This window comes from Rhinolophus sinicus, linkage group LG05, assembly GCF_036562045.2.
Source record: "Rhinolophus sinicus isolate RSC01 linkage group LG05, ASM3656204v1, whole genome shotgun sequence".
NCBI classification, from domain to species: Eukaryota; Metazoa; Chordata; class Mammalia; order Chiroptera; family Rhinolophidae; genus Rhinolophus; species Rhinolophus sinicus.
Window position 1 is genome coordinate 84,040,414 of NC_133755.1, and position 17,976 is coordinate 84,058,389.

Genomic DNA, 17,976 nt, shown 5'->3' on the forward strand with positions numbered 1-17,976 from the left:
TCTGAGTCTACTTTAATTGATCTGGTCTGGGGCCTTGGTTTGAGCATTTATGAAAAGCACTCTCGGTGATTCTAATGTGCAGGCATGCTCCAGAACTAGTGAATTAAAAGGTTTGTAGTCATAAAGAGACCACACAGGAGCTGTTAGGAGGCGCTGCCAGAAGAGGAGACATGTGGCTTGTGGCGTTTCAGGTCTTTTCTCCGCTGGAGCTACATGACTGCTGTCCTCTGCTGTACAGGTGGCGGCATCTCCTTACTGAAAACAGAGTTGTACCATGTCCGTGCTTTCTGAGGTTAGAAGCACTTCGAGGATGAAGTATGTGAAATAAGAGGACCATCTGCATTTAAAAAAAAAAAAAGCCCAATTAGAGGAGAGCGTAAATCCCAAGCACTTTTTTTCCTCCTGTAGATGAAGAAAAGTATTAATGTTCTGTAACACAAGCACTTTTTGAAAAGAGCTATTCCATTTCGTTTTACAAATGATACAGAGAATTCTGCGTACCATTTGACTCTCGATTCTAGAGGCACTGTGAAACCATTTGTCTTTCAAATAACTGAAAACAAATTGCATCTTGAAATTAGTTATAGATCTTGGTCTGTTGAGTCTATACTAGAGAAATGAAATACCCTTTATTGTCTAAAACTGTATTTGCAGAAAAGCATGAGGACTGCAGCCTGCTAGGTCTGAAGAGCTCCCACGCCATGGTTTTTGTGTTGCCTGAAATCCTTGCTCTGCCAGGAACAAAGCGAGTCAGCATGTTCCTCACAGCCAGTCTTGCCTTCAGTGATCAGTTCTCCTCCTACAAGGTCTGATAAGGAGAAAATTTGGAGATGTTTTAAAATAACAGCGGCTGGCTGGAGAGTGAAAGAGACAATTAACCTGGCTGCTGGCCGGCCAGGTAACAAGACTGCTCACATTCCTTCCATTGCCTGTTGGAACTTTGGATTAGTTTCCAGGTGGCTGTTTTCCACAGATGCTTTTAGCCAGGCACCATCGAGCTCCAGGAGCCTCCAGTTGTCATTGCCACGGCCCATCTACAAGGAGCAGACGTCTCTTTCTGTGGACTCTGCCCCTAGCCCAGAGCTGGCCTCGCTCCACCTTCTCACACCCCCTTGCCCATTATGGCTCGTGTCAGTTTCTTTCAGACTGCCTCTTTCTTCCCGTTTCCCACTTGACGTATAAAATGCTTGCCAAACTCTGGCACAGTAGGCATGATGTCTTTTCTACCGGTAGCCGTGCTGCTGGTGGTTTAGACTGTGTGGCCCAAGACCAGTGGGAGCTCTTTTTGGCCAGCATTTTGGCTCCGTGAAACTTTACTTACCAAAAAACATTCATTCGGTAGTGGAAGTTAATTTCTGTTTGTTTCACAGGTCTATCTGGTATAACTAGAAAGAAAGGACTGATCAACAACACTTCTCCATATTCTTTTTTTATTTTAGTAAACGAGCGGTAGCAGATCTTTTGTGATTGGTTTCAGAAATCATTTTGGATGACACTGGTGTTTCTGTGTCCCAGGAGGGATTTATTGGGCTCCAGACCAGTGCTCCTCAGTGTTTGGGAACCAGTGCTGGTCTGTAAACTGTTTGTTACCAGCCTCCAATTAAGTCACACTTAAAAACTTGTGTAGCAACTTGACGTTGTCTCCACATATCTAGTGTGTTTTATTCAAGTGTGGGCCTGCAAGTGGATTGGGAGAAACACAAAACAGGTTCTCCACAGATGGTCAAGAAGCACTGTGCTCCATAAAGCAAATAGCTTTGAGGAGAAAGTACTTTAAAGAAACTCTGTTGTTTCTTTTTACATGTATTTTTTCTCTCTCAGGGATTTTGCCCTAGAAGACATGGATCTTGCTGCCAATGAGCTCAGCATTTATGACAAACTTTCGGAGACTGTTGATTTGGTGAGACAGACAGGCCATCAGTGTGGCATGTCCGAGAAGGCAATTGAAAAGTTTATCACACAGCTGCTGGAAAAGAATGAACCACTGAGGGGGCCACCCCAGTATCCTCTCCTTATAGCTGTGTATAAGGTAACAGTGTGTTCTGACTTGGAAAAACTTAGATGGAGGGCAAAGACTTCAACTTTCTCTCCAAATACTACTGTTGACTGATTCCACCATTGAACCTTGGTGTTTCTGTGGATAAATTGGCCTTCGCTGTTGTTACCATGTGTTGCTGGGAAATTTGGCTTTTGTTAAATATCCTAGGTGACAGCTGTGTATTTATATTTAAACTGTATTTGTATGTGTTTTTGAACGGCGGACATACTCCCTGTCATGTTATATAATAGAAGCTTGGTGAGCCTCACAGTCTTCATAGTTCCCAAACTTGAAATGCTTTCAGAAGTGAATATAAATGGCTTGTGTATGGAAATGGATCCATTCCTAGAGCACAAATAGTAGAAGAGGCCTGTTATTTTCTTGGTATTAAAGTATTTTGTTGGCTGCAATGATTACTGATCCTTTTCCTGTCTTCCCTTATAGGTCCTCGCAACCCTGGGATTAATCTTGTTCACTGCCTACTTTGTGATTCAGCCCTTCAGCCCATTACCACATGAGCCCGTACTTTCTGGAGCCCACACCTGGCGCTCACTCATCCATCACATCCGGCTGATGTCCTTGCCCATGACCAAGAAGTATATGCCGGAAAATAAGGGAGCTCCTCTGCATGGGGGTGATGAAGACAGATGCTTTCCAGGTAGAGTGCTGCATCTACTACTTTTGAGATACAGCTTTCTTGACAGTATATGATGGGGAAGGAAATAACATTTATTGACATCTAATGAGAGATACTTTTCCTGTATTGTCCCATTTAATTCAACCCCCCACCAAAATTGCAACGTAGGTTTTATTATCCCCATTTTGCAGATTGAGACAGTAAGGCTCAGAGATTTAAAAATTTGCCTGAGAAACACATCTGGGGTAGCCAAACTCAGATCCCCTCATTCTAAAACACTCGTGGTAAGGACGAGCATTTCTGTTCATAGGAAGGATTGGAATGTATCTTTTCTACCCTTTTCTCGCCTGTGATCCCTGTCCATAATAGACGTTTCCATAAGTAGCTATTGATTTATTGAAAGCATCTGAGTCCGGCGTGCTTTTAACCAGATCCTCTAATAGTCCTTAGCCTGTTGGGTTAGGGTGTCTAGATACAGCCCCCTCTTGCAATGTAGTCTTTTCTCTGTCTCACAGTGCACTTCGTCCTTCTAAGTGTACAATTTTGCTAATAAGTTGAATTTACGACACATTTAAATTTGGTGACAGTGCATCAGCGGCAGCATAGGAAATCCTAGTCTGACAGATCCTTTGAGGAGTTCCCTTTGAGAATAGTGGAACACGTAGTAAGAATTGGAATTTACTTTTTGAGAAAGAATACAGGGATATTATTTTAGGATTTTACTTTTTTTTTGACAGTGTTAATCTTATTTGCCCATATGAAGGAATATGTAAATTAATACCAGAAATGGATTACAGAACTTTTTGTGTAACCATGTTCTGAAACCTTTAGGACCCCGCCTAACTGTTTAGGAAGTGTTTTCTTCTCAATGTTGTTTTCAGCAAAAACTTACTAGTTGAAGCTAAGTTTTGTAATCATAATGCCATTCTTTAAGCCAAGACCTAATCAGTTGTAAAAACCATCACTTGGATTGGGTCTCCTTTGAAAGTTTTTGTGTTACACTTGAACTCATGCAGAAGTTTTCCAAAATTGTATCAAAAGCAGAGGGAGGGAACATCACAAACTCAGCCTCGTGAGTTTTTGAAAAATTAGCTCATATATTTAGAGTTTTTGATTTCAAATGTAACTTCCTTGTATTTATTGGGAAGGGTGTTTTTGAAATGTCATCAACAAAGCTCACCAAAACAAAACAAAAAAAACAAGTTTCCAAATCCTATCAGGAAGGTCAAGAGCATCTGGGGGAAAGAACCAGAGAAACTTGTCCATCAGGGCAGCCTGTGCTGCTTCTGCAGACGCACCGCACCCGTCTCCTTTCCTGCTTCCCCTCATCGCCTCCCTAGAGGCATCTTCTGCACTGGGGCACGAGGGGAAGTCGGCTGTTTTTTAGGACTACATAGGTGGACGGCGGTTTCTTTCTCCCTGTCTTGTAAAGTAAATCTCCATAGACTGTTGAGTTCAATAACAGTCAATGGACAGTGATTGCTTATTTTCTCAATCATAGAGTTTTAAAATTCAAGAAACGTTAACATCTTGTCAACAAGCCTGATTTTTTGGCCCACTCCAAATAAATATTTTGCCTTGCAGATGGAAATAAAATGAGTCCTTCGAGCTCAGTTATAAAGGGAGAGCATTGGAAGGGTGTGGTTTTAGCTTTTAAATATTGTTGATTCTATTCAAGTGCTGCTTTTACTTGTAATGTGGATATTGATACTCATTCAATGTGTGATGATACTGGGGAGCTGTAGATATGTAAAGCTAACAGCATGTTACATAGCTAGCATTTAGAAAGAAACTTAATCCATCATGATATAAGGAGTAAATAGAAATATATGGGGAGAATTAAGTACAAGAAGTGAGAACTGCTGGGCCTATAAGAGGGCTGAAAAAGTTTTAAGTTAAGTTATCATTCTTAATGTCATAGCGCCACAAAACCACTGCCTTTCATTTGGGATTACTTCGCAGTACCTTTGAAGTAAATTTAGAGGGAGAATGACATGGCAAATTCAGCTCCCCAAAGGAAACCCTGGCGTGTATTGTTTCCTCAAAGGCTGGCCTGTTAGTGTTCTCCGGAGCCCCCTGACACTCCCTGTAGTGGAGCCTTGGGATGGAAGGTAGTGGGAACCAGGGGTGAGCTACCAGCGGCACCACCAGCAATGCTGGGAGGTCTGCTCCTGACCACTGCTAGTTTTCTTCCTGATTCTACCCAGGGAACAAAAAGCAAAAGAAGTGGGGTTCTTTTTGTAGGTTTCAGCCTTAGGCAGGAAACGCTGCCCCTAAATCCTCTTGAGGAGAATGAAGTGACTCTACTCAGTCATGTAAACCTCCCTCCCTGCAGCAGGAAATAGATGAGCTGACACTTGCTGAGTACTTACCAAATGCCAGGCCCGGTGCAAACGGCTTTCCATCTATTGGCTCATTTCATCTTTACAACCTCCCTTGAGGTGGGTTCTAGTTTTATGCCTATTTTACAGATGAAGATACTGAGGAACAGTGACAGTAGGCCTCTTGCCCAAAGTCCCAAGGCTGGTAAGAAACGGAGCCAGGGTTTGAACCCAGGCAGCCCATCTTCAGAGTTTGAGCTCTGAACCTCTGATGTGAAGAGTCTATAGAGTTAAGCTGGATTTGGGAGTTCTACACTCTGCCTCTCTCAGGTCACCAGATGCTTTCTCTCTGTCAGCTCCCTAATCCCTGAAGAAACAAGCTTCTTTCCAGCTGGTGCTCCAAGTCCAAAGATAACAGTCCTCCAAGCTATTGGTTCTTTAGCATTTTCCTGAACTAGCCTTTTCCTAGGCCTTCAGTCGGCTCAGCTCACCCTCCCAGTCTGCACTGTTATAGGTAAAGTTTGACTTATTGTTGGACTTAATCCTTTCCCTTAGTAACCCCTAGTTTTCCCTTCACATTCCCATTCTTAGTTCTTCCCCCCACCGCCTGCCTCGTACCCTTATGGGCACTTTGACCCTGCCAGCAGCCATCACCTTGGCTTTCACCCTTCCATGGGACCATAGAGCCAAAAAGGAAGTTTTTAAAAAGGAACAGAACTAGTACATACCCCCATTTTATAAAGAGGACGTTGAGGCCAGGAGAGGAGAAGTAACTTGCATACGCAGCTAAAAGTGGCAAACTAGCACTTCAGCCTTGGGTTCTTACCTCCGGTCTGGCATTCTTTCCCTCACACCACACTCACTGCCTGTTGTCTCTGCCCTCAGCCGATCCAGGTTCCAGCATGTGAGGCTCCCTTGTTTTGTTTGCTTTGGACATTTATAATTTTTAATTATTATACCAAGGAGGCCTGGGACAGTTCTCACACACAATGAGAAGGTGCATCTCTGTACCTGTACTGCATTATTAGAACTTAATGTATCCGTGAACTTGCAAGGGAAGGTTGAAATGGATCTAGCAACACTGGAGAGTTTGGGGAAGAGCAGATCATTCATAGACTTAAAACTAAGGACCTCGTCAGACTCTGAGTCCAGGCCAGTGCCCAAAAATGAAATGCTTGGGCCTCAGGCAGTAACTTACGCTTATTTTCAAATGACTAAGGCATTCTGCGAGGTGACAAGAACAGCTCTGTCAAGCGCTGACTGTTACCGGGCGCTGTGCCATGTGTTTCCTCAGTCTTCACAACAGTCACCTAGAGCAGTTACTGTTTTTATGTTCTTTTCAAAGGTGAGGAAACTGATGTACAAGGGGATTGACTAATTTACCTAAAGTCTCACCCTTAGAGACGTTTTGATACAAGGAGAACTCATAAAAATAGATGGCCTCTGTGGTTTGAAATGGTTCAAATGTGTTGCTTTCTGAAGGCAAGGCTATTGCCAAAATGATTTCTTTGGTTCCTGACCGTGTATGAAAATGGCTCTGGGCATACTGCCACTTATACAGGGGACCTGGCCAAGGGCACCTTCACCATCAAAACTTCACCCCTGCCTCGTGGCCAGGATGCCAGAAGAGGCGCTAAGAAAAATGAGCTGCTGGAGAGCAGCCTGACGAAATAGTGAGCACACGTGAAAGTCACAGAAACTTTGTCATGGGCTTTGCAGCCTTTTCTTGGATACATTTGTAATATAAGAAATCTAATACAAGAAATCATGAAATTATATTTAGTTAATCTTTATTTTGAAGCTTTTCCAAATTCAGACTGCTCATTTGACTTTTCTCCCCATGGACTTACTCCTAATGTTAAGGCTTCTGAAAAGTCAAGGTTTGTTCATTTGTTCGTTCATTCATTCATTCATTCACTCAGCGAATGTGTATTGCCAAGCACTAGTCTCTCTTTTTTTTTTTATTTGACAGGCACTGTTCTCAGCAGAGCAGTGAACAAAGCAGGAGTCCCCCAGCTCCTCTGGCTAGTCTTGGCTCTGTGCCTTTGTGCCCTGTCCTTACCCAGAGGGAGGTTTATGTCCTAGAAAGAAATTTATTTTTTTTTTGGCTTTTCATTTTTTGCCAAGTTAATAATCTGCATAACAGGACTCTCTGCACTGAGAATCCCAGGGCATGTGTGGTTGTCCACAGCGAGTGTTTTCTTTATAAACAGCTCTCAGGCCCCAGGAAGCCTGACAGGCCTCGGCCACCACTTGTCTGCAAAATGTCCAACTTACAGAGAAGGCTGGGAGGTTACCATTTCTGCCTTCCTTACCTTTACTGCCAGGAGAGACTGTTTTTGACATCTCAAACAGTGAAATGATTCCATGTCATGGTGAGAATTTGGAATACAGGTCAAGAGTTTTATTGAACTCTTATATGTGGATTTTACTTGTCTGTTACACTTTTTTCCTATATGTAAAATAGCTAGTATAAGGAGGCTATCTGGAGTAAAGACGCCTTGGAAATGGAAAGAAGGTTAGGAAGTTACTGTCCAGCTTCCAGTGGCTTTTCTGTCTGATGCTGCAGGAAGAGTAAATAGAAACAGAGGAGGGCTGGCAAGAAGTGAGGCGCAGCATGGAGGAAAGCCGTGGCCTGGACAGTCTGCTCTGTGCTACTGGCCGTTTTCCAGGGTGGGACTCACTCGCTCTGTGGTGTAGAGATCAGATAAAACCTTTTCAGGTAGACGGAGGCCAGGTTGGAGTCAGGACACTTCTGGCGTTGTTTTTGGGGATTTTGTGGCAGGGGAGGAAGAGTCCCGCTGACCCTATGCCCAGACACTTCACTGCCTGGCCGCTCCGCAGCCCCTTCCACCAAATACAAGCACAGCCTTTGTGCCCCTTGGTGATCTCAAGGCTGCAGAGAAACCAGAAGTGGCTCCTCTTCTTGACATTTGGGCTCCCCTGATTCAGCTGGACGGCATGAGCTAGCCCATTCCCGTGATCCTTTGTCCTCATCACTTCTGCTCTTCCTCGGCTGACCAGCAGCCTGCCGTCCTGCGTCTGCTCCTGGCAGGTACCTCCGGAGGGGCCTGTCTTCTGAGGTGGCTGCACTCCACATTTCACAGTTGATAGTCTCAGCTTAAGTTTTCATAGTCTCCAAAGACATTTTTATTTGGAAAATACATAAAACACTTACATACAAAGACAACAAAGAGGTGTGAGATTTTGATTTTTTCAAATGTACATTTAACAAAGTAAAATTTCTCACCTCTATATCCCTCTAACTCCTCCACTCAAGCAACCACTGGTAATAGTTTGATATACATCCTTCTGAATTTTTCCATGGCTATATAGGTAGATACACTTAATAGATCTAAAATACTTTTGGATTCACACACACAAAAAAGCCTTATGTACATATTTTTGGCTAGACACATTATATTAGTTTCTTTCATTTCTAAGGCTACCGTGACAAAGTACCACAGGCTGGGTGGCTTAAAGCAACAGAAATTGATTCTCTCACAGTTCTGAAGGCTAGTGGCCCATATCAAGGCATCAGCAGAGGTCCACTCGCTCTTGAAGGCTCTAGAAAGAATCTTTCTTGCCTCTACTAGCTTCTGGTGGTTGCTAGTCCTCCTGGGCATTCCGTAGCTGTGGCAGCGTAACTCCCGTCTCTGCCTCTGTCTTTACATGGCCGTCTTCCCTCCGTGTGTGTCTGTGTTTTCTTATAAGGCCACCATTTAAATTGGATTTAGGGCCCTCCCTTCTTGAGGATGACCTCATCTTCATGCATTCATTACACCTGCAAAGACCCTCTTTCCAAATAGGGTCACATTCTGAGGTTCCAGAAGGACATGAATTTTGGGGGACACTATTCAACCCACTATACACATCTTTTAGGATTTCATATTCCGTTCTGGGAATATTCCCTAATTGAACAGTTTCTAGTTTTTTTGCTATTACAAAGAAAAATGCATGTGGGACATTCACATATACATATCTTTATATACATATACTATTATTTCTATAAGATAGATACTTAGAAGTAGAATTACTGTGTCAAGGACAGTTTAAATTTTAATAAATAAAAAAAATCTTGGTCTTCATAAACTTGCATATGTTGATCATCGACACTGGATGTTGTCATTGTTTTGCCAGTTAGAAAACTGAAGAATGGTATCTCATTTTAAGGTGCATTTCTTTTTGGGGGGGGTGATACTGGGGAACAGTGTGTTTCTCCAGGGCCCATCAGCTCCAAGTCATTGTCCTTCATTCTAGTTGTGGAGGGCACAGCTCAGCTCCAAGGCCAGTCACTGTTTTCAATCTTTAGTTACAGGGGGCACAGCCCACCATCCCATGCGCGCGAATTGAACCTGCAACCTTGTTGAGAGCTCACCCCTCCAGAAGCTCAGCTGCGGCAGGCATTTTGTTGTCTTCAATCTAGTTGTGGAGGGTGCAGCTCACTGGCCCAAGTGGGAATTGAACTGGCAACCCTGTTGTTAAGAGCTTGCGCTCTAACCAACTGAGCCATCCGGCTGTCCCAAATTGCATTTATTTATTAGTGGTGTTAGATGTCTTTTCACATGTATTATAGGCCATTTATATTTATTTTTCTGCTGATTCCTGGTTCATATTCTTTACCCATTTAAAATTTTTTATCAAATAGGAGTTTGTTATATATTAGAGATATTAATTCTTCTCTTATATGCAAATAATGGTTGAATCTGTCCACTTTTTTTCTTTATGACATCTTGGTTTGTGTCTTGCTTAAGAAGACTTTTTTGTGGCCAAACTGTAAAAACCATCTCATACTTTCCTCTAATTTTGTTTTATCCATTTATATCTTTAATTCATCTAGAATTTATTTCAGTGTACCGTGAAATATAGGGATTAAACTTTATTTCCTTCCAAATAGATAGCCCCTTGTCCCAATATTACTGAGTCCATTCTTTCTTCAATGAATTAAGATTGAGCTTTAGATATTCTTGAGATTTCCAGGTAGAGATGCCTTGAAAAACAGGTGGAGGGAGAAAACCCAGGGAAGGAAAATCAAGAAAGAAAAAGAAAGCAAGATAATTTAATAATAAGGTGGCACAATACTATAGATATCTAGACATAGAAACATTAATAATATTCACCAGCCATAGTCATTTAAAAACTGAAATGGAAAATGACATCTTTATGATACTTAGTCTTCCCATCCAGGATCATGGTATGTGTTTATTTATTCAGGTTTTACTTTATGTCCTTCAGTAAAATGTGATAGTTTTACCATGTTAAATTTATTGCTAGTAGTTATTATGAACAAAGGGTAACCAGGTCGTCGTCTTCCCAGCCTCTCTCTTCTAGGACACCTTAGTCACAACCCAGAATAACCTTCCTGACGCGTCAGGGAACCCTCTCACAAAGGTCTTGGGTGGTTCCTTGCTTTGCTCCCAGCAGAGTCTAGTGCTTCCCGCCCTAGGAGTCCCCGGTACAGCCTCCTGGGCAGCCACTATTCTCTTATCCCCCCTCCTCCAGCGCCACGCAGCTTCTTCTGTGCCCTCCCCCCACCACACCCTGCTGCTTTGGTGATTCCCATTGCCTCTCACTCTAGTTTGTTAAATGAGAAGAGTGATGCCTCCTCAGAAATCACATGGTAAAAAGGAAGCCATGCAGCATGTGGAAATGACTAGCGCAGGGCCTGGTTCTCAGCGCCTTCGCTTCCCTCCCCCTGCCTCCCCCTCCCTCACAAGCACTTTGGAAACTGTGATGCTGTGTAATTATAACGTGGTGTTCTGACTATGTATGCCTCATCGTATATCCAGTACCCAGAGTTCTTGTATTTTGGCAAGAATATATCCCATTTGGCCTCAATAAGGAACATTTGAACATATTCCAGAAGAAAAAAGTATAACTTTGCAGCCTCTGAGTGCCACTGAAACAGGTGTCATGAAAGGGTTTTGGCTGCCCTGGAGGCTCCCAGTGAACGCGGTGGGAGGAGAAGCCCCACGCAGGATCAGAGTGCAGCAGTAGTCCTCTGGTGGGTAATCTGCCCCCGGGGAAGACGGGAGAAGGGTAGGTGGGTGGCTGCTGCCTCGAGGAAACACAGGTCTATCTGCCAGAGGTGGAAGGCGCTTGGAGGGTTCTCGGGAGATGTGCTGAGAACATGCAGTTCTTACCTGGTGGGATTTCCTACACCCTAACACCTGCCACAGAAAACAGGGGGAAAGGACTTGCTGCAGACTGCAGAAAATGTTCTGTGGTTAAGAGTCAGTTTCCAAGTATGTTTATTGGTTTAAAAACTTCAGCCACATTTGGTTGTCTGTTGTCTTTCGTTCTAGGCTCTCTCCTGATTTGGTTTCCATTGGGTTTTAATCAAACCATCTGGTGAAACATTTTGGATTCCAATTAGAGTTGATCACAAACACATATCTCAGAGAACACCCATAAATCCTAGAATGGAACAAAAAGCAAACAAGAAATCATGCAATAATAGTATAAACAGAATAGTGTCAGAGGGCAGGAATAGGGAGAAACTGAGAAGGGCTGTGTAGCAATGGTCGGTCGGTCCCTCAGAGAAGGACCAGGAAAGGTGTCGGGGGGCTGACCAGCACTCACGTCAGAGTCTGGGTGGGGCTTTTTCCATTTCTGACCAACCTGCAGTCCTTGGGGATAGAAACCATGGTTAGTCACCCCACCCCCTTCTGAGCTGGGATAGAGTGCCGTCTGATGGGCAGATGCAATTCATTTTACTCCAAACATGGGCCCCTGGAAAGTCCTGTCTCATCTCCATCCCTTCTTTTTGCACTCTTTCTCATTCTTCCTTCCCAGTCGTCCTGGCCTCCAGCACACACGCAGGGTATTGGAGAACCCACGCAGTGGGACTCATCACTGATGCTGGGACCGCCCCCCTTCTGCCTGCCCCTCCCCCCAGTGCTGTAGATGGCTCACAGTGGAAGAACTACGTCTCCAACCCCATGTCACTGAATGTCTTCTCCAACTGTTCGACTTAATTTGTTCATCTTAAAAATGGTTTTCCATAAAGTATAGGAGAGTATACAGAGAAAAATACCTCTCCTTCCCACTCCTGTCCCCTGGGCCCTCTGCTTCCTCCTCAGGGGTCCCAGTGACCTGTTCAGAGGTCACCAGTGCTTGTCATTGTTAGCTTTTAAAATTGATTGCTTGCTTTCTGCGTCATTGCTGGGGCTACTAGATTTCCCTGCTGTGTTCCTCCTGTATCTGCTTTCTCCATATCCCTTCCTCTTTCAGACTTTGACCTCTGGACAAATGACCATGAGCAGAATGAATCGGACCTCATCCCTGCCAACTGCACTGGTTGTGCCCAGAAATTACCCCTCAAGGTCGTGCTCCTGGAAGATACCCCGAAGAAATTTGAGGAACTCCATCCTCTGGTGATCAAGGTGAGCGAGAAGCCTGATTCTCCCACTCAGTGGTTACCCACTTAATGGCTAGAAGACGGCAAGCTCTGTGACATTCCTGATACGTAATTCTGTGTTGTTTTGTCTTGCTTTTCTTTCTGGCCTTGCCAAGACGGAACAGTCCCTGTCTTCTGAGGAGCTGCAGCATTTTTTGTGCCAGTACCCTGAGGCCACAGAAGGCTTCACGGAAGGGTTTTTCGCCAAGTGGTGGCGCTGCTTTCCTGATCGGTGGTTCCCATTTCCTTATCCATGGTGAGTGTGGAAAGGGGCTCCAGCCTGCAGGTGTGTAGAAAGAGGGCAGACCACAGTGATGGCTGCCACACTGAGACCCTTCTGTGCCAGCTGCTGTGTAAGCACTTTGCAGTACACTCTTCGAGTCAAGTGATACTCAGGAGCTCACTGTGGAAAAACCAGTGAGAGAGGAAGGCGACAAGTAGGAGAGATGTGTCAGGAGGCCACCATGGGGCGACACCGGGATCGCCTAGTAGAATCGTAACTTATTTCTAGGTAGGTGTTTAGCATTTCTGTTTGTGCAGAATGGGTCCTGAGTGTTGAGGCTGACAAGAGCACGCAGGATAGAAGGGGAACGTCATTTCCTGGCACTTGTTTATGCCAGGCTGCATTTAATATCTTGTTGTTCCGTGGTGATACTCATAATAGCTCTGGGAAGAAGGAATTACCATTGTCATTTTTCAGGTCAGAAAAGTGGGACTCAGAGAGGTTAAGTACCTTGCTTAGGGTCAGCCAACCAGCGCTGAAACAGGTCTGTCTCCCTGTTCCTTCCTGTGTCCTATAGAAGACATGGTCCATTTCTTGGGTTGCTCTGTAGAAAGAAAAGGGAAGCCTGTTGCCATCTAGAACTGTTCCAAAAGAGAATTGCTTTTTCAGTCTTTTGGTTGGATAATTACTTGATGCTTCTGCCCTCCTTCACATTTGCTCTTTCTTTGCGTTATCAAATACTCAATGTAACAAGCTAGTCAGGCTCCCCACTGCATGCCATTCTGCCTTAGAAGAAGGGGCAGATTTTTGCCCCTCCTTCTCTCTCCCTTTGTCTCTTCTCCCACTTGGCTTGTTATTACTTTGGTCTCTTTGCCAAGACATAACGAATGGATTGTTTCTTTCCTTCCTCTATATGTTGTTTTAGCTGGATTTTATAAACACCCCACCCACATGGACAGGTCGTGGCTGTAGAGTTTATGTGTGTGCATGTACATGTTACAGTTAATTGACTGTTCTTCACGGAACTAATACTTAAGATACTGCCCTGATACTCTTCCCTCTTACCCACAGCCCACAGTTTTCCCACCGTTGCTTAGCTCTGCGTTACCCATGGAGGCTGGCTTGCCCATTTTAATTACTTTTTTTCTCTTTCAAACTCTTACAGGAGAAGACCTCTGAACAGATCACACATTTTACGTGAACTTTTTCCTGTTTTCACCGACCTACCATTTCCAGAAGATGCCTCCTTGAAAAAGTGCTTCCTTCTTCAACCAGAACCTATTGTGGGGAGTAAGGTAGGAAATTTCTAGAGGACTTAGAACTAGAATTTTTCTTACTTGGGACCTGGGCTGATGTCATCATCAAGGCCTTCCCTGCACATCGACCTGGAGGGTGACGTGAAGGGACACCCACATAATCTAAAGTTCTCTTCTCCTGTTATAGCCAGGAGGCCCCTGGGGCCCCCCCTCACGAAGGCGTGCTCACAGAGAGTTTAGTTACCTTGCAAGTCTACCTCCTGCTGCCTGCTTTTCTGCCTTAAAGTCTATAGAATCTTAAAATTTGAAGGGACCTGAGCATGCAGTTAGTCTGACTTCTCTGCCTCAAAGTAGAGAGCAGGCAGACTGTAATGAAGGTATGTAAATGAATAGTCCATCTTACTCATTTTGCAGATAAGGAAACTGAGCCCCAGCGAAATTAAATCATCTGCCCAAGGACTCAGCAAGTTAATAGGAGGGCTCTCCCTACCCCCTACCCCCCTGTTGGCTTTCCCCACAAACAAATGAGGAACTTCAGATAGAGTATTGGAAAAGCAGAAAGCTTGGGAGGCTGGAGACATTTTGGAACAAAAGGATGGACAGGCACGTGCCCGAGTCAGGCAGCCCAGCTTCTCACGTCCGTCCAAGGCCACGTACTCAAAGCTGCATTCACTTCTCTCTGGCCAGTGCACTGGGCAAAACCGTTCTATGTTTGTGTCTGTTTACTTTTCTCTGAATTGCTCTTTTGTTGAGGCTCATTCCTGAGGAAAGTGTTTGAGCCCTGGATTGGTTTGGAAGAATTAAAACGGCAAATCTTCCGTTGTGAAAAAAATGTAACTTCCCAAACCGTGACCCCTACCAACTCTGGGTTGTGTCTTCAACCTCCTGATACTCTTGGCTGCAAATGTGCTGAATCATGTGAAAGGAATTTCAAAGCCTAGAAAAACAGTCGTTGTGTCTAGAAGTCCGAACTTCTCTCTGCCAGCAGTAGGGTGGAGGTGCTGGGCTCTGGCCTCAGAGTTTGAAAGGAGATTGTCCTGCTGTCCCCGGCTAGAACTCGGGGCCCTAGTTTGATTTCATCTTCATACTGATGATATAATTCTGGGCAAGGGCCTTTATCTTCATCTTGGTTTTCCCACTTGCATCTGAAGTTAATTTCACCAGCCTGCTTAGCAGGGACACCAAGGATCCCAGCCAAAGGGATAAACACAGTTACTCAGACGCCTATCAGAGCTGTCTTGTTATGGTTCTCGAAGATGTTTTGGGAAGGGGAGTAGCCCAACCAGCAAAAATCCTGAGAGTCTGGTTTCTTGGAGCATCTGCTCCCTGCCCTGGCCCAAGCTCTGCTTTCTCCACAGCCTGTTACTCCACCCTGTTGACTGTGTCCCTGGGCCCCGGACCCTGGTGAAGTCACATGTCTGGGGGCCCAGGATGCAAGAGACAGCCTTGTGATAGAAGATAAGAAGTGGGGATCCGATGGTTCAGAGGCACTGGGGGGAGAGGTAGGGGCTCCAAGGCCCACTTCACACACTCCACGGTGTTGCCTGGAGCCAGCCCACTCCATCCTGGTGTCTGTTTCTTCCCATCCTGGGTGGGGAGGAACATGGTCCCCCCCACCCCCCGGTTTATATGAAACGGATACCTCCACTTGGTTTTGGTCTTCTGGGATTTTTTCAGGACTACAGATGTCAGGGCTTCTGCTGGTATCAGTACCAGTCAGTTGCAGGTCAGCTCAAGACACTAGTTACTCCTCCCTAGTCCTTCTTCTGTCACTGCAGCAACAATTAAAATGGCTCTAGTGTTGCCATGGAAACAGAGTCATAACCAGGGCCTGTGGGAGCAGCAGAAAGACCAGCGTTGGGGACAGGAGAAGATGGGGCCAAAACCCAAGGCTCTGGAGGCCCTGAGTGGTGAAGAGAAAACCAGGACATGGCCCAGGGAGTCAGACATCTGACCCCTGCTTTACATGGTCTTATAAAAGGTTTCCCGGGGGCGGGGCTCGGAGGGGAGGCCCCAAGTGTGCTCTCTCACTAGGTAGGAAGAGAAGGCTGAGCCCACTGTCTTTATCCCTCCTCCCGGCCCCACCCCAGCCACGGGGTTCATAGCTCTGCCTGGGGCACAGCATGTCACACCTGATGCCCGTTGCTGGCAGTTGTGCCCCCTCAGAAGTGCAGTTGGTGCCTATGCAGGGGCATATCCTGCTCGTCACCTTCGTTTCAAAATCAGAGGCCAGTCTTACTGTCATTAGCTTTTAATCAGCAGCCTGATATCTGCTTACCTAGGTTTTACCAGAAAGTATAAACTTGGACTTGCTGCTGTTCAATTCTCATCAAAATGCTGGCAGTACGAAAGAATATTCCACGGAACATTTCCCAAAGGATATGGAGACCATCTATTTCTCTAAAAGTCGCGACCAAGCCAGACCCTCAGAAGATTGCAGACTTAGACCAGGCTAGACTTCTGTTAAATTACAGCTAGAGCTTTTGCCTTCGCCTACTTTGAAGCTGTGGCTAGAAATAGTTGGGAATTATGAAGCTCGTGCGTTTCTGCTGTAAGGCTGTTGTTGAGGATGTCACCCTCTAAATCACGTATCTCGGTAGGAGAAGCCACTAGAAGAGATTTTACCCTGGTCTCAATACTGGGAGATGCCATGCTTTGGAGAAACTGGTTTGTTTTTTTTGTCTTTAAACATAATCGTGAATTGTGGTACTGGTGCTGTTTTCCTTTTTGCTTAGGCTGCTAGGAAACTCAGCCGTATGTGTACAGATTTTTGCCTATTAATCTCCCATGCCCCTGGATTTTATTTGTTCTCTTTTCCTTCCTTTCCTCCGCCCCCTCCCCTTTTCCTCCAGATGCATAGGATGCATGACCTATTTACCATCGGCAATGGCGAGGCCATGTTGCAGCTCATCCCTCCCTTCCAGTGCCGAAGACACTGCCACTCTGTGGCGATGCCACTAGAGTCGGGAGATATCGGTAGGTGGGGCCCCAGAAGGGCAATGTCAGTCACAGGATCTTTTTAGTTTTTAACTCAAAAAATATTGTAAGAATTAAGTATTGCCTTCACAAAGATTCAGTGGGGTCAGAAATAGCCTTTTTTTAATTAACCAGGATCAATATTTATGCTTAGATGGAACAAATATTGAAGAAATATAGCAGAGAGAAGTGTCTTGTATATATATTTGCAATGCATGTGTCCATTGGCCTTAGAAATTTCAAGTTAGAGGGGTTATGGAGAATATTTCAAGCAATCCTTTATTTTACAGATGAGATTGAGAACCAGAGAGGGGAAGTGAACAATCCGAGGCCTCACCACCAGTTAGGCAGAGAATCAAGTCTTACGTATCTCGTTTAACAGTCAAGCAGGGGAGGTACAATTCCAGATTCGAGGAAACCCTTTCTGTGCCCATTTTGCTAATGAAGCAGTGCGAGCTGTCTGTCAGGGCAGCAGCCACACAGGGAAACGGGTCCTTCTGTGTGGTTCCCACAGCCAGCTCACAGCCCCGCAGCCATGACTCACCCTTGGCTCTGGTCTCCCAACTGTGACTTCTTCTGTGCATTATATTCTGAAAAATCTGTTCCAGAGAAACAGGTTTAAACCAACTGCTGTTAGTAGCAGCCAGTTTGCAGAATTTTCTTGGCAGAAGCAAATAAGTCAGAAAGCATCACCATTACCTCCCTTGTTTTTCCTGCCTCACAAGACCTGGGGGACGCCTGGAGGCCCCGGCAGAGCCCAGTTGATTTTCAAATTGATTTAATTTGCCTGTTCAGAAAACCCCAGTCCCTAGAAACTTGTCACCTCATTTGGAGGAAGGGTGCATACCACAGAGTGTGCCAAGGTTTGATCTAAATTATATAACTTTTATTTCAACTTAGAAATGAAAAAATAAAAACGCAGAAATTAAACATTAACTGATAATGGAGCACAACTGGCCCCTCCCTTGGGAATTACTGCATAAAGAAGATTCTTGTGTAGAAATTGTTCTGAACCTATTTTCCTGTAGGGGAGTGAACCTTCCATGAGGTGTGACTGTTGCACAAGTCTGCGTGGCATTTGGATTGGGAGTGTGTAGTGTAGTTGTGCTTGGAAAAGTTTCTGTCT

General features: G+C 44.9%; 1 protein-coding gene across 8 annotated transcripts in view; it reads left to right on the top strand.

Annotated features, from left to right (window-relative positions):
• The window catches only part of LG05H6orf89 (linkage group 05 C6orf89 homolog), a 33,880-nt gene that overhangs the window by 9,004 nt on the left and 6,900 nt on the right, over positions 1–17,976 (top strand). For 6 of the 8 annotated variants that reach the window (XR_012496565.1, XR_012496566.1, XM_019738770.2 and 3 more), the window contains 6 exons: positions 1,822–2,029; positions 2,483–2,696; positions 12,230–12,381; positions 12,512–12,651; positions 13,784–13,913; positions 16,727–16,850. Coding sequence is in view for 6 of the 8 variants with exons in the window: in XM_019738770.2 (XP_019594329.2) it covers positions 1,822–2,029; positions 2,483–2,696; positions 12,230–12,381; positions 12,512–12,651; positions 13,784–13,913; positions 16,727–16,850 (968 nt within the window). In the remaining 2 variants the exon portion in view is untranslated. Of the gene's footprint in view, positions 1–654; positions 899–1,821; positions 2,030–2,482; positions 2,697–12,229; positions 12,382–12,511; positions 12,652–13,783; positions 13,914–16,726; positions 16,851–17,976 lie in introns of all 8 variants that reach the window. The other 2 variants (XM_019738773.2, XM_019738776.2) reach the window with 1 other exon arrangement.